Here is a 25,949-nt window from a genome sequence, read left to right as displayed (position 1 = left end):
TTTTAGGACCATACAACACCAATCTTAAAGGATCTTCCCAGGCTCTCAGTACATTTCCGAGAACAATTCAAAGTGTTGATGCTGACCTTTGAAGCCCTAAAGTGCCTCGGCCCAGTATACCTGAAGGAGCATCTCCACCTCTATCATTCAGCCCAGACATGGAGATCCTCCTCCGAGGGTCTTTTGCTGGTTCCATCACCGTGAGAAATGAAGTTACAGGGAACCAGGCAGAAGGCCTTCTCGGTAGTGATGCCCTCCACGTGGAACGTTTTCCCTTCAGATGACAAGGCCGTCTTCTCCTTTACCTCAGCAGTCATAGAATCATAGAATCATAAAGTTGGAAAAGACCACAAGGGCCATTGAGTCCAACCCCCTGCCAAGCAGGAAACACCACCAGAGCACTCCTGACATATGGTTGTCAAGCCTCTGCTTAAAGACCTCCAAAGAAGGAGACTCCACCACACTCCTTGGCAGTCAAGGGTCTTGTGTCAGCCCCGGCCAGCACTGACTCAGATTGGGCCTTGACACCCACCCATAGTGCATCTTGCTTCATAATATTTCCGGGGTGCACGGGATGAAATGGGACACTTGTAACTAGCATGCCACTTTCTGTGGCCCAAGTAATATATCAACCAACTCATGGTTGCTACGCCTCTCCTATAACTATAGTCTTATTAAGAAAACAACTGAAAATGCCCACACAAAAGCTGCTTCCAGCAAGAGAAGGGCTCGGTGCTTACTTACAGATTTCATTTCAAATATCATTAAGCCTCAATAACAACCTCATGATGACATGACATCACAGCATGTTGAAAACAAAAGCAAGTCTGTGAGAAGCAGCAAATCCCTCAGTTATGAAAACCCTTAACAGAAAATTTAGACCAGAACTAAAGCCATAACACTTTCGGTGTACATCTTTGAGAATGCTTAAAACCTGCTTGTTTACTTGCCTCCACTTTGAGCACCCTTGAAGAATTTATAAGAAACCAGTTTTTTTAACATAAAGCTGTAGCTTAATTTCCTGCCAACAGACATCAGAACATAGGGTGCTTATTGTTTTGTTTGGTGCAGTGAATGATATGCTGGTATATAGAAAAACTCAGGTGGCATTAGGCAAACTACAGCCATCGCTTCAGGTCCAATAGACTACAATAGCTTTCCAGAGAGCTACAGGACACAGGGCTGCTACTGCCACAGCAAATCTATTTCACAGGGAAGCGCCACAGTAGTACTTTACTGAGAGGACACACAATTAAAATGCACCCAACATAAACCCACTAGTTCATCCTGCAACAACCACAAGCTCACCTACGCTTGTCCCTTCAGCGAAGGCAAGGCCAGCTCCCAGAAAAACAGTTTCAGAAATGACAAATCGCTCCAGTGGGTCATTGGTTTCATGTTCAGTGATGGAACAGAGATAATTATCCAACGGCATTGCCAGCCACAAGGAGAGTTCTGAATATCTTTGAAGAGAGGGTGTAGCTATGTCTCTGTCTGTCTGTCTGTCTGTCTGTCTGTCTGTCGCGCTCTCTCTCTCTCTCTCTCTCTCTCATTAAGCTCACAATGTTCCGTTTTGTTTGTTTGGAAATTTTCCAAGCTCTTTGGCTTTATCCCTCAGTGTAATGGTTTGTAAATAATCAAGTGTAGAAGTCAGGAATTCATTCTAGCTTTGTGCATAGCATTCTGAAGTACAAGATAGGAAGCTATTAGAGAAGTTGGGGAAGTATGAAAACTGCAGATTATGTTCTCACAACATGTGTGGTAGCAACCCAGTTTCTGGCTGCCTGTGGGAACTCTCATGCCTGAATGCTATTTCATGGGAGGGGGCAGGAATATCTGCACACAGAAAAAAACAACCATTGTCTTTTTTCTGATGTACTAGTTTTCCATGTTCATGTGTTATCTTTTTCTATTCAGGAAATATTCAGGCATGTGCACACCCACTAGCTAGCTATTATTATTAATAATAAATAATTAAATTTATTAGATGCCTTCTCTCACTTCAAGGCATCTTTACAAAAACAAAACAAAATGACAAACAGCAAGATAGCATGTATCAAAAGTGGTACAAGCCAGAAGCAGGGTTGTATCACATCTGCTTTTTGTAAAACTAGGCTCAGGTTCCTTTAAGGAACCTGTTTTTATTTTGATTATGTATTTTTTTGTTTTTATATTGTGATTTTATCCTGTGAACTGCTCTGAGACCTGCGAGTATAGGGCAGTATACAAATTTAATAGAAGAAGAAGAAGATGGTTGCAATTTAAACTTGCATACCCAGGCCCAGTAAGTCCACTGCTGATGTAAAAAGTTTGTGGGCAGGCTCAATTAAAACTCAATGGCTTGCAGAGGTGGCCATGATGATCCCTGCCAGCCATTGGACCCAGAGCAGAGCACCCAGGCATGATGCCAGACTGTGCTGAGACACAATAGTCATACCACGTTTATTAAAAGGTGAGAGGGCTTTGTAAACAATAACCTTCCTAATCCAGGTTGTTAATATTATAAGTGATAATAATTTCTCCATAGGTTTGGGCTGGCAATAGTGGCAGGGCTGGAATTTATGGGATTTGCGAAAGTAGTAGAAATGGAAGGATCAGATTGGCAGAGCATATAACAGTGATAAGACACCATGCAGCTCACCTAGCTTACAGCTGACATGAAAGACCCAGAAGCTGAATGGAACAAGGAAAGGAGAATAGACAGTCAACATGAGTTGTGGGTGTAACCACTGCAAGGGGTAGGAAGAAACCAGAAACTTTCCTTCCTTTAATTTCATTATGTCCACATATTTTAGGATCCAAGCCAATATTTGTGCAATTTGCCTGCTTTAAAGCAGTGACTCAGTACCATTTGGCAGCACAGATTCAGACAATTATGATTCCTATTTTCTCTAAGTAGATTTGGGTTAAAGTAAATTCTATGCATTGTTATTATCGCTCTGGTAAAGCATTTAATTTTCATTCCCGCAAATTTATCACCCTATAGATTCATAGAATTGTAGAGTTGGAATGGACCACAAGGTCCAACCCCGTGAAATGCAGGAATCTCTCGCCCACCAGAGGACACGAACACACAACCTTGAGATTAAGACTCATGCTCTATTGACTGAGCTATCACACCGTAAACCACACAATTAGTTATTGGTTGCTTCAGGATGTGCATTTATTCTGTGACCCACCCTGATACCTGTGGGTATAGGGCGGTATATAAATTCAACAAACAAACAAGCAAAACAAAGCCCTAAGAGTGTGTGATAATCAATCCTTTCCTGAACTTTTCTTGTCACCTATCAGCTTATTTTGTTCTACATCCAGCCTTTCATTAACATCACTACTGGATCTCTAGAAGAAGAGGAGTTTGGATTTGATATCCTGCTTTATCACTACCTGAAGGAGTCTCAAAGCGGCTAACATTCTCCTTTCCCTTCCTCCCAACAGCTCCCATTGAATAAGCACTGCAACATCTATACAAAACAGAAAATATTACATTCAGCAAGCAAGAGAGGGTGCTATAAACCCACCTACACTGATGTAATGATAGCTCAAGTGTGGTCTGACCTTACAGCTCCTATGCTTTAGCCCTGTGCAGGTGTTTACAAGGAAAACAGTGTGTGAATGTGGTATATATGAACCTGCCTGACACAGAGTCAGATCCTTGGTAATCTAACCCAATATAATCTGATGCAGCAGCTCTCAAGGGCCTTTTCCCATCGAAAGGCTACTTCATCCTTTTTAAACTGTAGATGTCCTGAATTGAACCTGGGGCATTCTGTACACACAGCACATGTTCTACTATTAAACTATGGCTACTCCTGATTCGATGGCACTCCTTGGCATACAACTCATGTGGATGAAACCAAATGCCTGTAGGCTCTCTATGCACAACTTACCCTGCCAGTATTGTTCAGGTGCAGGCCTCTGCACAAACAACCAAGGGTGAGACCAGCTACTGGCTCCTCCCCACAATGCATTCATTTTCATACTTCAAGAGGACCGCTGAGTGAAGTGTGGAGATGAGTGATCTCAGATGTGGAGCAGAAGAAACTATTTCACTATCTAAGGAGTCCCCTCAACAGTCAATGAGTGTGATATCTGTTCAAGAAGTGCTACAAATTTCTCAAGCCCTTAATAATAATCTGACTGGGTTACCCCAGCCACTCTGGGTGGCTTCCAACAAATTAAAACACAATAAGGCATCAAACACTAAAAACTTCACTGAATTTTAAGGAGACTGTGGAAGTCTTCTAGGATTCACATTAGGGTGTGAAACAAGATATCCAGTACCATTTACTTCACAGAGTTCTTTAAAAGAATAAGGATGCAACCTTATTCAAGCCCCTCCCTACCATGGACCCAGCAACTCCTAGACCTAGACCTGAAGTCTTCTTTGGTTGCACTGGTAACTTCTGGTAGACTGGGACCAGTCCTTGGACAAAGAGAGGAAATAGCCTACAGATGATCAGACCAAACTACCTGATAAATGGCATGCCATGACTGGCATTTTGGATGCTCTATTTCCCCAAAAAGCAGATGTGTCAGGGAGGCAATTAGAATCAGAGTCATGGCTCAAAGAGGAATGGCATTGGCCAGAGGCTGTGGGTCACAAGATAAAACTACCACAAATTACTCCGGAGAGGTCACTACATTTTTGTTTTACAAGAATAGTGAATCTGAGTGGCTTATACTGTCAGTCCCTCATGCCTTTGTTTTACAAGAATAGTGAATCTGAGTGGCTTATACTGTCAGTCCCTCATGCTTTTCTGCAGCATCCAAAACAGAACTTTCAGTCTCCCACTACTACATGCACTACGATCATGGGTAGGAGAAACAAGCATTTTGTTTTAGCCATTACAGAGAAGGATGAGAACAAGGGAGGGTGAGGCACTTCTTTAAATATTTCCAGCTACTCTGCACATACAAGATTTATCCAGTGTGATTAACAATTTCCCTCCTACCTACTGTGATGGCTCTCTTTCCCCAATTCTGCTTTAGTAGGTGGGAAGAGAATGACTACACAGGGCAGAAGAGTGTTGGTGGAAAGTCTGTTTGCTCTTTTACTGAAAGGAGATGTTTCTCGTGCTGGAAACTCTCTACAATGAAAACCAAAAGGTTGCACAGCATGAATATGACCTTATCTTGGAAACTGACAAATTCTGTGGCCTGTTGATGTTGGTGGTGATAGTGGCAGTGTTTTTAAAGAATCCCCCAGCCATGGCAGCTTTAAAATATAATTTTGTTTTGCACTATGAAAGGTCTTTCCTAGCTGTTTGCTCTAATAAGCCTGGCATATATGAGGAGCCTAGTGTGTGAGGAAAGGTTTGGTGAAGTTGCATCTTTTAGAGATTCAGCATGGCCTTTAACCTAGTGTGTCATACAAATGTCAACACCTTAATGAGCCCAAATAAGCCGCCTAGTCTTCCAGCCAAGGATGGAAGGATCTGCCACTTTTGGTTCTTATTTTTCCACATTCAAATTCAGTTCTCCACATTTTGAAGCAGTTAGCAATTGAAAATTCATCAGGATTTTACTGCAAGTTTCTCACAATAAACACATTTTTACAGTATATGCAGTTTTGACCAATGTATATATTTTTTCAAGCAATTTCCCCTGATATAATCTATGTTTTGCATTCATTTTTATGCACTTCCCCCTAAGACATACAAACATTGTTGGATTGGAGAACTGTATTGCAGAATTCAGATAAATGCACATTTCAAAGGAGCCCTGTGTTTCAGTTCACGTATTATTTTAGAATGTGTGAACTCGATAGATTCAGCTTTCAATGCATACTGAATCAAATTTCTCCCCCAACCCTGCTTCCCACCATATCTTCTTACATTCTTCAACTTCTACTGCTTCCCTTTGTATCAACTTCACACAACGATCTCTGCATCCACTTCATTGCATTTCATGTGTCTGTGCTGCCCTCAGCCTCTTTGTCTCTTACCTTTTGTCCCCCTGCAAGGTTTCCCCCTCATAGCTTCCTCTCATCACTGCTGCCTAATGCAAGGTTCCTTTCATATCCCCTTCTCTAACAGATTCCAAAATCAGATCCCTTTCGATGCCTCCCCATTTGCAGCCATGTACTCTCTGGCAGCTTCAACAGTGTGAGTGCGTATAACTCTCTTCTAAATTCAAAACCCTTCCCCTGTTGCTTGAACAAAGTGGAATGCTTGCTAAGTAACACCCTGTTGCCATGACAGCATCGCCTTGTATTCTGAGACACCCGCAGCGATGCTTTTGAGATGCACTGTTTAGGATACATCCTGTAATCACACTTGAAGATATCTGTTACAACTGTGACAATAAGAAGTTTGCTTGAAAACAACAGCAAAGCATTCTAAAATGTGAATTGGCCAGGTTCCTCAGGTAACATGGGTTTTGATAGTCCAAGCATGCAGTTTGATAGTGGGGAAAATGCATCCCAAATCCAGTGGCAATTGGGCTGTGCATCCATCTCTTTCCCCCTCATTTTGTGGCTTTCAAATCTGTTTCAAATGCACAACTGCAATATTTATTTCATGCCGAATATGCAGCAGAATAATGAGGAGGTCACTAAATCCAGTGCTGGCAGAATCCTAAGCTAGGAACTAAGGGCCGAAATCTGAATCAACTTGTTCAGGATTGCCAAGCACAGCCTGTGGATGAGTATTTCCTTCACCATGAACTAAATGGTCTAAAGCCACATTTAGAAGAAGCCGCATGAGAAATCTCTGAGTATAAAAGAATTCAAAAGAAGGATGATACATGTTGGCTACAAAGTTACACACACACACACACACACACACACACACACACACACACACACACACAGCAGCTTCTTCCCAAATACATGAAGATGAAGCAATCCTTTTCCAGTTGCTACTTCCAAGCGTTTTAAAGGGGAAACACATAGGCATCCTATTTTGTACCTTGAGATCAGAACCCAAGTTCACAATGTATAGTAAGGAGTACGTTACCAACCATCCCATTCACACCTGAATTGATAAGGAAGAGTATATCAAAATATTAATATTGTATTCTACCACCCTCCTGTTTCCTAAAATGACTCTGCCCTTTCTCACTTGCTGGTTGTTATGCCTTTCAGAATGACTTCTGGGACACCTTCCTCCTCACCTCCATCAAATCGCTCCTCAGTTCCTCCTCTGTTTCATGAAGCATTTAGAACAACATCCTTGCCCCAATTATCTACTATAAGTATGTGAGGCTAAAATAAGCCCGTGATTCTTATTCTGTTTACCTCCGCCTCTATCTGTCCCCACTTCCATAGTTTTTTCTTCTTGTTGTGGCTTTCTCTTTTGCAGATTGTTGGGTAAGGGACCTGTCAGACCTGTTCTTCGTAAATTGCCATGTGTACAATCAATAGCACTATATCAGTATGTTCAGTGATCAACAATTACTTAGCCATGAACATCATCACACTGCCTAAATTACAGTTTAAGCAATTGCTTTCTGTTTCCTATTCAATTTGGTGCCAGGAGACACACAGGTGCTGCTGTTAGTAGGTACCTTAAAGAGATTAGCTTCAAAAATAGAACTGATGGGCAGGCACACAAACCATCATCTCTTCATGACTGATATTATTGCAGTATTATTATGCGTGTGCTGCTAAGCACTTCCTCTTCCTCTCCCTCTCCCAAGCAGAAGCAAGTTTAACTCTTCCATTCTTTTGCAACAAAAGTGACTATTACGCTGCTCAATATTAAATTTCTATTTTGCTGTGCCAGTTATTTATTGTAGACTCTGCTTAATTAATTCAGCAAAGCTTACATTTTACAGTTTAGTATCCAACATCCCCCTGAGGTGGTAACTTCTTGGTACATAACTATCTCTTGCTGGCATGTCCCTGGAAGAAAAGGGTGGCTGCTAAGTCACTACCTCCAGGGGCAGAGGCAATGTGCCTCTGAATAACAGTTGCTAGGATACAAGAGGAGAGGGCTATTATGTTGCTGTCCTGGCTTCCCATAGCCATCCTGTTGGCCTCTGTGGGAAACAGGATGCTGAACTAGATTTGCCTTTGGTCCAATTCAGCAGGGCTCTCCTTACGTGCTTAACCTCGAGAACAGTTAGTTTACCACACACCCCTTAAAATTGTTGGGGAGGGAGGAAATATTCTAGTGTGGTGCCAGTTGGGAGGGGAGAAAAGCAAACATCCTAGGCATGTCTGCCACTGAATTAAATAAGAATTCAGATTCTTTTTTTCCCATTTGAAGCTTTGAATAGTTCAGCACCTATGACTATCTCCCATCTTTTTCATTCTGATGAGTCAGTAATGAACTTGGGCAAATGAAGTCAAGGTCGATCAATTGCATGGGCTAATAGATTCATACATGGAGCCATATAAAGACATATTTTGACCAGAATTTAATAAATAAAGGGAGCTGTGCACACAATTAAGAAAAAGGAGAAAACTCTGTAGTGGAATGCTGTCAATAAACCAAGGAGATTAGGTATAGAATTAAAACAAATGTTTATATTAAAAGCAAACAAACCTGGAATTCTCTCTTCCCACCTTTGGAATATATTTTTAAAATCAATACTTCTAAACTACTTGTACTGCTATTCTCTCCAGTTCAATTCTGATTTCTTCATTTGTGTGGCTCGCAGATATTCTGACTAGGACAACACACTGAAAGGTTAATCTTGATTTTTCTATCTAAGAGCAGCTTGACAATGACCCCGTCCTGAGTCGGCCTGGAGTCTGCAGCCCCATTTTGGGACATGGCCCAATACTTACAACACAAAAATAACTCCATCTGAGTCAAGCTAGCAGAGAGCAGCAGCATCCAACAGGTGAGATAGGAGAAATTAGGTTTTGAAGAAATGGGGAGAATGAATACTCAAAGCTGCTAATGCCCCCACCCCCAAGGAATGTTCTACCCGAACCCTGGATGCCAATCTCCTGAGCTGTAATGGGATATTGAATAACCAGGGTGAAAACCAACCCTGCCACGTAGTACAGCCATCATCCCTGTTAGTGCCCCCAGACTGTTTCTGGACATCCTTGGGATTCACAGACAAGCGCCAAACCGTCTACTCATTCTCTATCTCTTAAGCCCCAAACAAACAAATTATTCAGGAGCACCAGGCAGCCAGGTACCAGATTTAGAGCCAGGCTTACTTCAAGAAACCACACCAGGATAAATGCAATACTTTATTAAGGAGGTTAGAAGCATAAACATAAGAACCTATTACCAGTAAAAAGATAAAAGACTAACAGTGTAAGGAAGGATACTTTTGGGAATTCAAGTACAGAACAGAAAAATAACAAAGCTAGCATGCTAATGCTAACCTTTAAGAGTCAGAGTCCCCCACTAAACTAGCAAGCTGCATCCAGGCACACATAGGTGTTGTAGTCCACAATCATCATCAAAATGGGGGCCACCAGACACTTGGATAAAGGAACACAGGTATTGTTTGGCCTCTCAGAGGCTTACTTCGCAGGGCAAGAGACTGTGCATGCCTGCTGACCATGCAGCTACTCACTTTCTGCACAGTCATAGTGACCATGATACCGTCTTGCACCAGACACTCATAGCTGGCAAGGTGAAACTAATTAATGGAACTTCTTTCCTCAGTGAATGCTATACCCAGGACACTGAGTAAAATGCCCTTTTAAAATAGGCAAGAAAGTGGGGGGGGATTTTATTACAGGTTTGCTTTAGTAAATGGGGTAGGTACAGCCAATTCTGGCAGATAGAACTGGAACAGAATTGCCATTGGAAAGTTTCAGCCTCTTTTCCACCCTCAAAAATTAGATGATATGCTGCCATTATATAATCCAGGGGTCAGCAACTTTTTTCAGCCATGGGCCAGTCCACCGTCCCTCAGACCATGTGGGGGGGCTGGACTATATTTTTTTGGGGGGGGGAATTGAACAAATTCCTATGCCCCACAAATAACTCAGAGATGCATTTTAAATAAAAGGACACATTCTACTCATGTAAAAACATGATGATTCCTGGACCATCCATGGGCCGGATTGAGAAGGTGATTGGCCGCCATCCGGCCCACGGGCCTTAGGTTGCCTACCCTGGATGTAATCTTCTACTCTTAGTAGAGGTAAGGCAACTTTGCAAGACTTGCAGATCCCATTTTCCACATACAAACACAAACAGCACACTCGGTCAGAATCTGGTGTGTATTCTATATGCTACTGCTTACAAGGGGATTGGGAAATATTTTCAGACTGCTGGGCCAAGATCCTGTCTCCCTAAGGCCCAAATTGGGCAGGTGGATGAGGCAGCCTACCTGTCAATCACCTAGTCATAATCGTAATGACACCAGGTGACAACAATGCCTTGAACAGAATTCCCCCATCCCTTCCCTACTTTAATGCAGATGCAACTGACAGGTGGCTGTCTGGCCTCTGAACATAAGACCAAATGGTGAGCAAGATGAACCAGGCCAATGGCCCTCCTAGTCCAGCATGTTCTTGCAACCAGATGCCTGTGGGAAGCCTTCAAGCTGGACAGCAGCACAGCAGCAAGCTCCAGCTAAGAAGAGCTCATCACTTTTCAAAGCAGTCTGTTCCACTGTCAAATACTGTTATGATGTTTCTCTTAACACATAGGCAAATTTGCTTCCCTGCTGTTTCCACCCATTGGTTCTAATCCAGTCCTCCAGAACAACAGAGAAAAAGTCTGCTCTGTCTTCTGCATGACAGACCTTCAGATATTTGAAGACCAATGTAATGTCTCCACTCTACTCCAGGCTGAATGCACCCAGACCTTTCAATTGTTCTTCACAGAACTTGGTTTTTAGCCCATTAGCACCCTTGTTTCTCTCCCCTGGACATGCTCCAAATGGTCTGTGACCATCCTTAAAATGTGGCACCCCTGAACGCAGTTCTGAAGATATGGATTAACCAAGGCAGAATAGTGCAAAGTTATTACTTCTCATGATGTGAACACTGTGCTCCTGCCATAGAGGCCTAAGATTGCAGTTTCATCATCATCATCATTTTTAATTTGTATGCCGCCTTTCCACAGTTAAAAACAATGCTCAAGGCGGTTTACAACATGACAAGATTTACATAATCACAAATGTCATAAACAATAAATAAACTACATCAAAAAGATACACAACCAAATGGAAAACAATTTCCACATAAATCAAAATCTAAAACTAAGAAGACAGCATTAACAGCACAGTTTAAAATGGCATAGGTAAAAAATAACAGCAATTTAAAGAAAAAACAAAACAAAACGGAGCCCTCTCTGCCCAGCAGCAGCAGCAGCAGCAGCAGCAGTGGCAGTGGCAGCAGTAGTCCTTTATAGAGCCCATCAGGTCCCTAGGCCAGGTGGTGAGTGGCAGGACTGGGGCCCTCAGCCGTTGAGCAGGGGAGTCCTCCTGGGTGGTAGTAGCAGCAACAGAAGCTGTATGCTTCTTAGCAGCTATATCTCACTGCCAGCTCATGCTCAGCTACATCCACTAAGGGCCCATCCACACATTCTTTGTCCTGTGATTTCAAGCCAAGGCTCCGAAAGGTGCGGTTGTTGTTGTTTTGTCCCACCCACTGTTTGCTGCTGAATCATAACAGACATCAATCTGCAGAAAACCCAACTGACGTTTGTTCCAATTCAGCAGAAAACAGCAGGTTTCCTTGGGAAAGTAGGGGGGGGGCACCCTCTGAGCCAACCAGTAACTTGAAATCATGAGAACACAAGTGTGGATGAGCCCTAAGATGTCCAGATCTCTTTCACAATTCTGTTTTCAAGCCAAGTCTCCCCATTTTACATTTGTGGCATTGCTTTTTTGTTTAATTTTTACCCAAATGCAGGGCCTTATATTTTTTTTATCCTGAATGTAAACATTTTTGCTTTAGCTCCCTGCTCCAGTATACCTGTGTAATTCTGAATCTTGATTTTTGTCTTCTATAATGTTAGCCATCCCTCCCAGCTTTGTGTCACCTGCAAATCTGATAAACTTCCCCTCTATATTCTCATCCAAATAAAAATATACTGCTCATGTGTGTTTTTTTACATTTATCTTCTAGAAATGGGAATCAAACTTTCCCACACAACACCGCAAATGCAGAGTGGGCAGCAGTACATCTGAGGACCTTCCCGCACTCGGGCTGAATACCAAGTGAGATCAGGCCATTACACTTCTTCCCAGTGCCATCTATTGGCTTGTTACAGTGCATACGAGTTCAAAAGATGGCTCCCTTAACTTGTGGAATTTGTGGTCCTGTAAACATTAATGCATAATTAAATTCCCTGTATCAGGATGGGGAACCTCAGCCCTGGAGGCTGAATGCAACCCTCCAGGACTCTCTATCCAGTTGTCAGGACTCTCCAAGCCTAAAACACTTCTCATTGGCCCGGCTTCATCTCTTCCTTGAGTGCTTTTGCCTGGCTGGAATGTAATAATGGAGAGGTGGGTGTGGATGAGAGAGAGTGAGAGAGAATGTGTGAACATAAAAGCCTGCTAGATCATCTAGGTCCATCTAGTCTAGTATCCAGTTCTCACAGTGGCCAGCTTCCAACTCATGTGCAACTGGAATACAGCCTACTGTAAGAGCCATACCCATTGCTCCACTCACTTTTGCCTATGAGTCCAGCCACTCCTGGCATGCAGCCTTCAGAAGGCTTCCCACAAGGCAATGTGGTCCTCTGGCTGAAAAAGGTTCATCACCTGTGGCCTATATGCTGATGATGCTATGTAGCATATTGCCATGTAGGTCTTCCTATGGCTCCTCTGCAATCCTATATTTCCTACTACAATCCAAAATACCTTTATGGTTATAATGAAGAATGCAAGCCTAAACGTATTTATCCAAAGCAATTTCCAGTTGAAATCCATGCACGTTACCTTCAAGCAAATGTTGCGCTGGGCTGCGCAAGAGAACATTGCACCCAGGACACAAAGTACAGATATTGAAAACCTCACATGGAATGTCACCATTAACTTGCATCCCAATTCTAAACATATTCCAAGTGTTTCACTGACTTGGTGGACATTCCATCAAAGTAAATGTTACTTCCAATCTCAAGCACACTCTTAAATCTCATTTATTTCAATGGGAGCACCTTTAAATCTCATTTATTTTAATGGGAGAAGTAAGCATGTGTTCAGGCCTCTACCACTAAAATAAATGGGACCTAAAATAAGACTGCTCATAGAATTGTGATATGCAACAACCTACTAACACCACCAGATGGTTCCCACACCTATTAAAAGCAGGCAGGATATATGAAGTTAAATAAAATCTACTTTGGGGGGAGGGGTTTCCATACATTGTTCGCTCCCAAAGCAGCCTATAATTCAAAGTCAAGTGAAGGAGGCAATGATTGGGAAGCAGTTTATCTAACAGTGTAGCCTGCCATCCTGTCTCATAATATGCTCTTGGGAACCCTGGGAACAGCAGCTTGACATATAAATGCACCCATCTTCTCACTGCATTGAGCAGAAGCCAAAAGAGATGGGAAACAACTGCAAAAAGAATCAGCAAGTCTCATGATCTTTCCTTCACACGCTGCTAAATTACGATGAAATAAAAACCATCAGTAGGAAAGTATCCTTTCAAAAAATGTCTTCCTCTGACTGGCAGTATTCACTGCCACTCTAAAGGGGTAATGAAACTGAAGTTGGATTTTTACACCACATGAACTTCCAACTTTGCATCTCAGTCTCAATTTCCCTTTGCAGCTATCTGAAGAAAAAAATGCACTGACTCCAACCTTTACCATTGCAAACTGGTGCTTTTCGGGGCAATGTGGAACTGGCAAATTTAACTAGCATCTTATTTAGAAAGAATTGCCCCCTAAGGCCAAATAATTTTATTTTTTTTTAAATACTGCCACATATTTCCAACTCAAGCTTCAGTGCTTTTTTGTGGTGCACAATAAGTCAAAGTCCACATAGCTGCAGAAGCATGAAAAAGCTGCCCCAGTCTGCAGTGTCGTTTGTTCATTCATGTTTCAGTTGATTAGAGCTTAGGAAACAAAGTGTTTATTGCCTCCAAAATATCTAAGCCTAAGGGGTCAGGGCCCAAAGCCCTCTGTTTGCTGAAATGTTCATCTGCAACATAAGCTTTTCAAATACTTAGAAGCTGCAGTCTGATGCCACTTTGCTGAGTAAAGAGTAGATATCCAATTAGCAAAATCTTGGGTTACTGGTAACACCAATGCCGCTATCTTAACATAATCTCTTCATCGTTGGAAAAATGACAAATACATAGGAGCACAAACATTGATACACAAACACACGTAGACAGTTATGCTAATTTGTTTTTTTTTTTAATCTGAAAAGCTATTATAGTAAAAGTATTCTGCTGCTGCTGCTAGGATTGCTCATTCAATTATTTGCTCCACTCTACTGTTATAATTTGGGTTTGCTCTCAGCGTCTCCTTTATATACGTATAGCTCTCCTGGCATGTTGCCGGGAAACAGAGATGTCGTTAACATGACATTCAGAGTTATTTTTCATTCGACCAACCCCAAAATTTCCAAAACAGGGTCAAATGCACCAGGCAATCTATTTGCATCCTGTTAAATTAGTACAACGTATATGCACACCACTTACTTTTCATACTTGCAGATCTTAGGATCTTCATGTATAGACTACATCCTCTTCCTTACAAAGAAATACTGAGCAGCCAATGTGTAACATATCATAGCACTTCAACAGGCTTTCAGGGTTTTCTGCACTAAATATCACCCAATAGAAAGATTCCCATCTTCCCAAGTGTTTGTTTCAAAGTGCGTCCTTGGCACACAGTGCTAAATACTAACACAGAGCGCTTTTTGAGGTAAGATTTTTGTACCAGCAACTCCAAGAAGGGATTAACAATGTTTCAGAGATCAAAAGTTTTATCCTCCAAGGGGAAAACTAAAAGGACTTTGCCCTCTTCCCCTTTTTTATGTTATTCCCCTCCTCCTTTAGCAACTGAGATTAGATTTTTTAAAAAAAATTCTTGCAGTGCAGAGGGTTTGGCATTCATGTGCAGCAAGTTCCTCTTCGCAACCCGCACATCTCTGCAACACCCTGAATGAAATAAAATGCAGCTACTTACTTGGTCCAAACAGGGCTTTCAAGGTTCCCACACACCAACATATCCTTTGACTCAGAGCTACCTCTTCCTCATTCCCTAACAAAGCACCAATAGCAACAGCATGGGAGATGCCCTTCTGAGGAGCCAGCCAACATCACTCCACTCTTACTAAGATTCAAAAGAACAATGGAAGCTCCACCCCCTCCAAGTCCCTGAAAGGCTGGGCATGAGTGCCTCTTTCCTACACCCAGTTCTCCCTCGGGACAGATGTCCTGAAATCACTGCTCCCGTCTGGAAAATCCACCATACTGTGAATCCCTGCATGCCAACCAAGGGCAAATCCTGCAACACAGAACTAAAAAGGCTGCCCTTGGCTCCATAGGATTGGAACATGAATTATCTGCCTACTTAAGGAAGGTGGGGTGTGGCCCTAAAATTGCTTGCTTGGAGACAAATTCCACTAAAATGAATTTGTTTAAAACTAGGATGCTAATAGCAAAACACCTCTTCAACTAATAAGGGGGGAAATGATAAAAGTTGTGGAAACAACAACAACAATAATAATTGTTTGCACGCCAAGCTCCCCTATCCCTGCCTTAGGCTGCAAAGCAATGTAAGCAAAAGCCCTGTCAGAATATCATAGGAACCAACAAAGATGCCTTATACAGAGTCAGGCCATTAGCCATCTCTCACATTGTCTACAATGACTGGCCACAGCTCTCCAAGATTTCAGACAAGGTTTTCTCCCATGAGAAGGCACTGTGTTAGGGCAAGTCTGATACCACAAGCTGAACGAACTTAAGAAGCTGCCACCAAATCAAACAGTTGCCCCATATGACTGTCTCCTGTGGCTGTGATCCTGCAAAGCCTTAAAGCAGCACAGAGGAGACTCCTGGACCTTCATGAATTCCTGGACTACAACTCCCATCATCCCAGCCTTGGTGGCTGGGACTATCAGGAGTTGGAGTCGAAAAGCCACAGGTTCCACACTAGAGGTCTTTCCTAGTCCTGCTCCCAATCCTTTTCACCAAATATGCTAGGAATTGAAACTGGGAGCTTCATCATGCAAAGTACAATATAAGCCCTTCCTAGTTGGAAGCTCTTTCAAGCCAGAGTTGAATCAGAAACCTACATATAGTAACTGAGCAAACCATTCAATTCAATGTCTGTTTGTGGGGGCATGCAAAAACAGGGAGTAGGAATGTCAGGCACTTGACAAATACAAATGCAAACATACACAATATAGAAACTCCGAAGTGCCACAGGCCTAGAGATTGGGTCAGAAAGAGGTTTCAACAGTATAATGCAAGCCTGATTTTCTTTTGTATCTGCTGTGCTTGCAGCCAGTTGAACAAATCTTCAACTGAATGTTTGGAACTCAGGAAGTAAAACTCTTGTAAAACATCCAAAAGTTTCATTCACCAATCGTCGTCTGGAATCTCCCTTTATTGCATTGTAAGCAAGCACTCTTTCTCTTTTTTATTTTCTTTAGATACACTTAGTTAAAGCAGGAGGGGAGATGTGGTGTAAATTAATGTTCAGTGTAACCACAGAAACACCTCTTCTACATCTTGCAGCATCACTCATATTGTATAACTATATTAAAAGGTAACTATGGAAACTAGTTATTAACAGGTCAAAATGACTAAACAAGAGCTGTTGTAATTTGAAAAGGAGATTAAAACAGAAAACAACTTTGTTACATATGAGATCTTTGGGAATTTTAAACTATTCTGTCCTCATCACTGAGTGCAATCCAGATAATTCCTGAATTGCATGGGGCTGGAATAGATGGCCCTTGGGCTCCCTTATAACTCTACAATTCTATGATAAGCCTCTTGAGGAGAAAGGAAACTTGGTTATCTTTATCCTTCACATGCCTGGTGCAAACATAATATTATGTGCCAGAAGCTCTTAATAATCATGAGATGTAATATTGGGTGCCATACTCTCTCCTCTCCTCTCCAATGAGAATCCTTAACTTCCCAAGAAGCCTGATTCACATGTAAAACTATGGTTTAGATCAAACTAGCAAACGATGGTTTGGCACAAACAAGCAAATATGTGAGCTCTCAGAGAAGAGGTGGTGGCTGCTTTGCTCCTCCTCCTCTGCTGCTGAACTTGGCCCTCTCTCCAGACAAACCAAGAACTGTAACCAAGGCTTACCCCCTGGTTTACAATAAAATAGCACAGTAAAGTTACAAAACACTAAAACAACCAACAACAACATTAAGTCTTGTTAAAATAACAGGGAGTTATTTAAGCCCTCATCATCAATTGACCATAAAATCAATTAACCTAAATCAGATTAGAATAAACAAGTTCTTAGGGCTCTTCTAAAAGCTCTCAGGAGGGGGCTTCATGCAAACCCCTGGAGAGGGTATTCCATAAGAGGGGAGCCATCCAGTCCCTGGAATCACTCTTATCAGTCGTTGAGTCCTTAAGGCTAGTGAAGGTTGTCCTTCAGATGAGCATATTCCTATCATTCAGATCCCTGGGGGAAAGTCTGCTGTGTGCCCCTCCACTATCAGATAAGAACATAAGGGGAGCCTGCTGAATCAGGTCTATGGCCCTTTGAGACCAATATTCTGTTCTCACAGTGGCCAGCCAGATGCCTGTGGGAAACCAGATGTACAGTGGGCAGGGAAACACAAAAGAGCTCCCAACCCCTTCGACACAGAAACCAGGATGATGGCTGTACACATGCTACACAAATGAAAAACTTGAGGATCCATTCTGCATCCTTGACATAAGTCAAATTTTTGTGGTAGAGGAAAAAGTGGGCTTTTGAGTACATTATTCTGGAATACTAGCTGAATAATGACTTAGTTGTGTGGCAGCATGCCAAAAAATCTGAAAAAACAGCAACTGCCTTACTGTTGGAAAGGTCCAACAACTCTGTATCCATAATCCAACAGAACAAATGGAGGATTCAGTAATAATACATGCATAATGATCCAGTACGACTAATTGTATCTTTTTAATTGTAGCCAGTGTGACAGCAAGTATAATTAGCAAACAAGTGACCTATTTGTCACAGTACATTTCAGGTGCCTTTCCTACTGACTATGTTGCTATCAAGATATAGTATAGTACAGGCTTTGAAACCTGCTTTGCTACAAAAATAGGGATCTTCCTTCATTCTAAGCCAATACTGACTACTCTGACTGGCAGCAGCTATCCAGAGTCTCAAGCAGAATTTCCCCCCATTACCTACTACCTGATCCTTTTAACTGAAGATGCAAGAGATTGAGCCTGTGAGCTCCAGCATACAAACAACTGGGCATAGTTTGTCCCTTATGGATCGTAACACAACTTAAGAGTCTCATACAACCTTGCATTTAACAATTCACCTGGCCACAGAAGGCAACAAGGAATCCCACGCAGGTGTTGAGTTGCACGCCCCTAGCAGCAAAGAACAGTTCTGTAGTAGCCTCACTACTTGAGCAACATTAAAACAGGCTGTAAAAGTGGGCAATTTTAGGGTGACAGAAATATGCTCTCATTAGCAAGTTTTACTGACACTGATCAGCTCAACTGTTCCATTATTACATCACAATCAGTTGACTTAAGTTACAGTTCTTTCACAGTGTAATCCATTCTATGTATGCACAAGGAAGTCCTGCTGAATTCAGTGGGACTTGCTTCCAGGTAAGAATCTATAGCCGATATGTATGGGGCACCTTTGGATCGTCAGATTTTGTTGGACTATAACCCCCACCAGCCCTAGCTAGAAAGAGGACAGGGAAACCACTGGCTGAGAGATCCCACCATCCAAAGCATTCCACAGTTCCACTGTAAATAGGGTACCACAAGCTGTAGATACATTTCAGGTCTCAAAAGCTGGCATTAAGAGGTAGAGCCTGTTGAATTATTTGTACCCCTGTTTTTCTGGTTTTGTTTACATTGAATAAGGCCAATGCTACCTTAATAGGCGGGAGAGCAATTATTCTTCTATTCATACCCAATTCAATCCAAAGGCTTAAATTCATTGCTAAGGATATAGGTGGGGAAAAGAACTGGAAGATGCACTTGATGAGGCAAATGTATTTTGGGTCAATTGCTGAAAACTTTGCATTGCTAAGTCTGAGATATGCACACGACCCTCTTCCATCACTGGAAAGTGCCTCATACTTCCAAATTTATTAATTAGCACTGTAAAACAGATGCTCCAAGTGTCCCTATTTTCCAGCGACAGTCCCAGATTTACATAGGACGTCCCAATTTCTGATTTGATCCCAGAATTCCCTCCTTTTCCTTAGGATGTCCCTATTTTCATTGGACAAATGTTGTGGGGCATGGGAGGATATCCCTATTTTCATCAGAGGGTATAGAGTTATGTGACCCCTGAGCCAAGGAGATAAGTAACTATACAACCTTTAGAAGACATCTGATAGAGACACCTGCATAAGGAAGTTTTTAGAAGTTTAATGTTTTGTTGTGTTTTTATATATGTTGGAAACTGCCTAGAGTGGCTGGGGCAACCCAGTCAGATGGGTGGGTTATAAATAATAAAATTATTATTATTGAATAGCATGTCCCTATTTTCATCAGAGAAATGTTAGAGGGTATGCAATGAGAATTATTAATAATCAATTGTCCTGGGGAAAAACCACATACATGATGCTTCTAATACTACTTCTGGTGCAATCCTATGTAGATTTGCTTGGTTGTAAGCCCTGTTGGACTTTCTGCCCCCATTAAATTCAATGGTTGTTGTTTTTTATTACGATGTTTTGCTAGATGGGGTGTGTGTGAATTGGCAGGCTTCTTTAGGAGAAATCAAACATTCAAGGGCTAACTAGCTTCCTGTTGTGTTATTCAGATCCCTCACTGAGAAAAAAGACTGTTGTGAGTGCGTGCAATCCTGACTGTCAAGTGTTTAATGCAGCAGGATATTAAAATTACAACTAGCCAAAGTCACCGCTGAAGAGCAAATGCTTTGGGTTTGATGAAGTATTCATTGTTTCTGCAGGTGAACACATTGCCTTTTGTGCTCATCTATTCACATACAACTAGCCACCTGGGGAATCATTACCTAAATAAATTCAACCTTTCTATAGCAACAGGTGGTGAGGTATTGTTGCTTTTAAGTCTACTGAGTTCATATGATAAGGCTTGTTTGGTGCTAATTTCCAACACAAGAGTTCCTGGAGTTAAGCTGCCTCCCTTATGGCTGTATCCATAAACACAGAGAAGGACTGCTGGTAGGCATTAGGTGACAAAAGAAAAGGACTCTGCATATTCTCAAAGGCACTTTCTACTGCATATTTCAGGGCTAAACCCTAGAAGTGTAAATAGGTTCTGGAGAACAGGCTGCTGAACCCTAGCTCAAAGCAAGCCTGGAATTATTCATATAATAAGAGAAAATATATATAGCAGCTTCTCTAACTATTACTGTTCTCTGCAGGAAATACTTTTAAATGATATTGTAGTGCTTCTGTGGTTCTGTTCAAGTTTCAGCTTCCAGCTTCTTATTTACTGTCTCTAACCTAAAAAAATGGTTAAATTCATGTCCTTACCTTTGTGCAGTGGCTTAGGAACCCTGCTGCTTCTGAGACTGCATTGTCAGCCATGTGCTAAAATATTATTCTCTTTGCAAAAGAACTAAAGTCCCTTCTTCAAACATCCTTGGAATATTCTCAACACAGGAGCACAAATGGGAACAGGAGCCAGCAGATAAGTCCTCCTCCCCACACCAAATGCATGTTGAAGATAAATGGGTGCAACTGGCTTATACTTCTGAAATGAACAAGTTTTCTGCCTCTCTTCTTTTTTTTATGGGTCTTTTGCAGCTGGCCTAATCAGTTTGGAGCTGAGAACCTATGTTCCAAGAATATGGCCAGGTATTTACTAAGAATGCTTACTCATTGCTAACGTGATTAGGGAATATTTTAACACCAGCATTTGGTAGGTAGCCCTTGCTATCCCATTTGGTTTACTTTACATAAATTTAAAGAGCAAGTGTTTCAAGGACAGTTTAGTAGTTTGTATTTAGGAAATGCTGTTGTCACATATGTACAGTTGCTTCTTTATTTTTTTTTGAGCTTGTTTGGAGGTTCTAGCAGGGGAGCGCAGCTATCGTATACCCTTGACCGAAGAACGGTACACTCCTTCTATCTGGGATGGTCGTCCTCTTCCACCGAGCGCGCAGCTTCGGGAGGGACGCACATGGAGCGGTGAGGGAGGAAGGGGACACCCGCCTAGCCAGCCAGATCAGCCGAATCAACCCTGGCGATCAATGGGGTGACAGATGTCGCAGCCAGATCGCCCTCACATCCGCTTCTTTATTTTTTTTATTTTTTTTTTTTAAACTGGTTCCTGCTTGCATGACTTTAACAATAGCTTCATCTGAACACATAGTAAGTCATAATCTACATGCTTGGAGAAGTTGTACCTGGTGAATGTCTTCTGATTACAGTACATTACTTTTTAAGAATCAGAAGCCTTAAGGTGGGGATTCTTTTATGCATACATTCTACCGGTAAAGGAATATACAAACTTCCACATTACACAAAAGTCTCCATCAACTTCAGCATAAAAGCAGCAACAGTTATGCCCTATAGTTTTTAAACATACTAAAAAGGTTTACAGTGCCATTAATATCTATCTGAACAAACAAGAAAGGAGAATAACTGTGCTTTTTTAAAACATACTTTTCTGCCTACCTGACAAGAGTCCCAGTTAATTAAAAAGACTGCAACATTCTTTAATAACAGAATTGGCCCACATTCCTAGTGTTTCAGTTAATGAAGAAATGGCATCTTATGTCTTAGTTTTACACTAGTCAGTTTATACACACCTCTCACATGAAAAAGGCAGCTCTCTTCCCCACCCCCGTCTCACTCCCCAAAAAACCCCAAAGGGGTTTCCAATTGGCACAGCCACCTCAACTATCTACATGCATCTCCAATACTTCTGGGACTCCAGGACCACTGCTACTTTATCTAGAATGCATTTTACTCCAAATAAACTAATAACTTCACCTCCAGACGGTTAAAATAGAATTAGCTTCAATTAATCCTAAAAGATGATAAATTACCTCCATTGCATTTTGAAAGAAGCCACACACTACAAGTCTGCAAGCCTCACGCTAGAGAGAGGGTAATGGCTGCTCCATATGTATTAAAACAAAGAGCAAGGGGGGGTGCTGAACTAATGCAGCAGTTTCCTGTTATCTCTATTTTGCAAAGGAGAAGGCATCTGAAACATTTTCACAGAATGGAAAGAAATATTACCACCTCTTAATGCCCACACATCATAAAGCAGGGCTAAAGTGGCTGCTTGCAAAGTTGGGAATTGCAGCTGGGTTTGCCCCATATAGGCTCTGTTCCAGTAACAAGAAGCCGAAAGCACCAGCCTGAAGATGACGAGTGAGACCTCGTCGAAACGTCGCCTAGACACCCCAACTTTTACACGGGAAGACACCCGAGGACACCAAAACCTGCATATATATATATATATATATATATATATATATATATATATATATATAAACTATCCAGCCAGAAATTTAGGGTTTTCTTCTGAGTTACAGACTGTTATTAAAGACAGGGATGAAGTACAAAGAAAGCAACCCATAGATTCACACTGACTGTGATACAAATATACAATAACATTTTCAGATGGTACAGATGGGGGGACTTCCAGTCTATGGGCCTAGTTATGCTCACCAGCTCTCCCTACCTGACCTGTTCTCTATGCCAGGTGTGGGGCAGGTAAAGATGCAGCTGGGCTAAAAAGGAACTTTTGGCTACCAATGATCAGCTGATTGTCAGAGCTTGCAGAGTGCTGTGATTTTCCTTATGTGGTTCGATTTCAAACTGTGTGGCCTAAAGTGGTCAGCCAATGCCATTGTGATGTCAGGTGACTGACAGGTAGGCAGCCTCCTGCCTTTCAGACTTGGCCTACATGAAGCTGGGGTTATAAGGATCTGGTTCAACAGCTAGATTCCCTTCCCCATCCCTGATGTAAGAAATAGCTCTCTTTCTGGGTACTTACAACCAGTTTAAACCCCACTAGTGTAAATGTAATAGAATGGTCTTTTCTCTTCCTTTTGCCATAGTTTTGCAATTCCTTATGTTTAAGTGCACATACTTTTATCTTGCTCATTCACGTATTGAGCCAGTTAATGCCACACAACAGCAGACTGCTGTTGCATTCAGGTCTTGCTTGCCAACTTCCAATGGGCATCTGGTTGACCACTGTGAGAACTGGATGTTGGACCTGTTTGGCCTGATCCAGCCAGGTTCTTCTTTGGCTCCTATGCTCCTGCTCAGAGTGGCCATGCATCACACTTTACAATCCTCTGTTTGGAGGGGCTGTCAGAAAACTATTGTCTCTTCGAAGGTGTCCCCTGTTAGAGGGCTGTCCAGTCCAAGACTAGGAACTGTAAAGAGAAGTCTTGAAGTCGCTCATCAACAGTCAGCAGCACCTGGTCAACAAACTGCTCAAACAAACCACAACTGGAAAGCCAAAGCCAAACCTTGGGTTCTCTACAATCCCCAGTTCCCACTTAACACCAAGCTCTAAGGATTGTGGCTTGTTTTGACTGCTGGGGAGAAGCAAAGTAGGAATCATCTGCATGTTCACAACTTACTGTGACATGTAAACAAGGCCAGTATTGTGAGATCCTTCTGGAGCTCTTCATATTGATGTAACCTTAACTTTAGCTAATTTGGTTCTCATCCCTGACTCCAGGTTATTCATGAATGTTAAAAGACCACCAGTCCTAGTCCAGCTCTTTGGGGAACTCCACTGCCTTCTTTACTCCATTTAAGGAAACCATCTGCTACCAGTTATTTAACCAGTTCCAAATCCATAAAAGCACCTGGCTGCTAAGTTTACTCAGCAGCTGAGAAGGAACTTTGCTGAAAGCCATTTGGAAGTCCAACTATATACTGTAATGGCTAGCAGATCACCCCTATCTACATATGTATGTAGCACTCAAAGAATTCTAAAGGTTGATGAGGCTTGAAAGGCTGGTTCTGATTTAAGCATTTCTCATACTTCCTTACTCACTGCATGAAATAACCGGATGAGATAACAGGACAGCTATTACCAGCAAAACAAAACAAAAAACAAAAAAATTGCAAATAGAAGGTAATTGCAGCAGGCAGAGAACACAGATGCAAAGCAGCTAGGACGTGAGAGAAATAAAATGCATTCATTAGGCTATTAATGGTAACCAGTGGAGCTGAATAAGGAAGGAAGAATTTATATTTTATTTGATGGGTTAGCTTCAGCACTTTAAATTTAGTCCTAGCTTTCAGTAGCTGCTTTTAGAAACTGTTTGACAAAGGTAGGAGCACGGCAAGGGCTACTTGAGCAGCATGCCCTACCAGGCTGCTCATCCACAGTAAGTCACTGTCTGTCACTGTCACAGTAAGCAAGCCATTGTTCAGATCAGGTGTTCTCAGCCCTCCACCCCAGGGGCCACTGGAAAATTGCTGGTTGTTTTGCTGGACAAACCCTGGAAGGTCAGTAGCCCAAGGTCACCCAGTGAGCTTCATGGCTACTGGGGGGGGTGGGATTTGAACCCTTGGTCTCTCCATTCCTAGTCTGACATTGTAGCCACTACACCAAAATGGCTCTCTAGGGTAGCCAATAAGACCTGCTTCTGGACCTTTAACAGTAACTTCACAGGCAAAGGCGGTGAAGCTTTTCTTTGCATGGAGTAGAAAAGGTGAGAAATTTTTCTTCTCTTTTAAAAAATATACTTAGTAAATATTTGTAATCTATAAACAAAGTAGTCATTCCAACCATTTTTCTTACCTCCTTATTACAAAAGGTTTGGGTCAATTTACCTTTATGCATTTAGTTTAGTTTTGCATTGAGCTCACTGTGTTCTGCAGGATAGGGCCCTCTTGCAGACACCATCTTATTAGGAGATCTGTTCTGCACCATGTCTGAATGGAGCCTTTAGTGTGGTGGCACCCACCCTTTATGCCTCCCTCTATTGTCTTGTCAGCGCCTGCTGAAGACTTTCTCTATCACATTTTTAAAATGGATATCCTTATCCCAGTCTGCAAAAGTAAGTACTGGAACTATTTTTAACTATTTTTTTATATATAGAATTGGTTGTTATTCTATTCCATTGATTATTTTTTTGGGGGGGGGGGTAGCTGCTGTCAGCTGCACTGAAAGCATTCCCACTCATGGTATGGGACATAAATAATAAAGAAAGGCAATGTAAAAGTCACAGGAAAAAGGCGGCAACACTAACAGCAGAGGTGCTTGGATATGATAACACTAGTGTTAGGAACAATATGAAAATGTGATATCAAGAGGGTAACAACTTCTATCAAAAACAGTGTTTTAAAAATAGATTACTGGCTGAATGTGAATTGGAGTTTAGTGCTCATACTCTAATATGTCTTCCCAGTGTAAAAAACACATAAATTAGCACATAGAATTACAACTGCCTCTGCTGATAGCCCCTTGTAGTACTGTTAAGTACTGTAAAATCTGTTGGCAAAGCAATTGCAAGTGCTGAGTATACATCTCTGAACAATACTTCATTTTTCATGTTGGAATCATAAAGGAATCTGTTTACCGGAAGCCTGGTCCATCTGAATTGGTACACCTGAATTGACATCATATAATTGGCTTGCAAAAGGACGCAGGTGGTCCTTTGGTCTAAATCACTAGGGCTTGCCGATCGGATCCCCACGATGGGGTGAGTTCCTGTTGCTCGGTCCCAGCTCCTGCCAACCTAGCAATTCAAAAGCACATCAAAGTACAAGTAGATAAATAGGTACTGCTCTGGTGGGAAGGTAAACGGTGTTTCTGTGCGCTGCTCTGGTTTCACCAGAAGCAGCTTAGTCATGCTGGCCACATGACCCAGAAAAACTGTCTGCGGACAAACGTCAGCTCCCTCAGCCAGTAAAGCGAGATGAGAGCCGCACCCCCCCCCGAGTCGTTCGTGACTGGACTTAATTGTCAGGGGTC

General features: G+C 42.0%; 1 protein-coding gene and 1 long non-coding RNA gene across 16 annotated transcripts in view; one reads left to right on the top strand and one right to left on the bottom strand.

The window, feature by feature from the left end:
- The window catches only part of ACSL6 (acyl-CoA synthetase long chain family member 6), a 78,137-nt gene that overhangs the window by 37,693 nt on the left and 14,495 nt on the right, over positions 1 to 25,949 (bottom strand). For 2 of the 12 annotated variants that reach the window (XM_081851060.1, XM_081851058.1), the window contains exon 1: positions 15,021 to 15,138. The exons of 6 other annotated variants lie outside the window; for them this stretch is intronic. Coding sequence is in view for 2 of the 6 variants with exons in the window: in XM_081851062.1 (XP_081707188.1) it covers positions 14,531 to 14,561 (31 nt within the window). In the remaining 4 variants the exon portion in view is untranslated. Of the gene's footprint in view, positions 1 to 4,955; positions 4,975 to 14,530; positions 14,942 to 15,020; positions 15,139 to 18,333; positions 18,498 to 25,949 lie in introns of those variants that run through there. 4 more of the 12 variants (XM_081851068.1, XM_081851063.1, XM_081851062.1 and 1 more) reach the window with 4 other exon arrangements.
- Positions 18,578 to 23,978, top strand: LOC309335828. 4 transcript variants are annotated; one of them, XR_014153754.1, is made up of 4 exons: positions 18,578 to 18,650; positions 19,975 to 20,076; positions 20,795 to 20,909; positions 23,349 to 23,978. It is a non-coding gene; the product is annotated as an uncharacterized lncRNA (long non-coding RNA). The 4 variants fall into 4 exon arrangements; XR_014153755.1 differs by having other exon boundaries at positions 20,651 to 20,845; XR_014153756.1 differs by having other exon boundaries at positions 20,651 to 20,909.

The sequence above is a fragment of the Podarcis erhardii genome, assembly GCF_964252035.2.
Source record: "Podarcis erhardii genome assembly, chromosome: 2".
Classification (NCBI taxonomy): Eukaryota; Metazoa; Chordata; class Lepidosauria; order Squamata; family Lacertidae; genus Podarcis; species Podarcis erhardii.
This window is presented reverse-complemented; position numbering and strand designations above follow the sequence as displayed.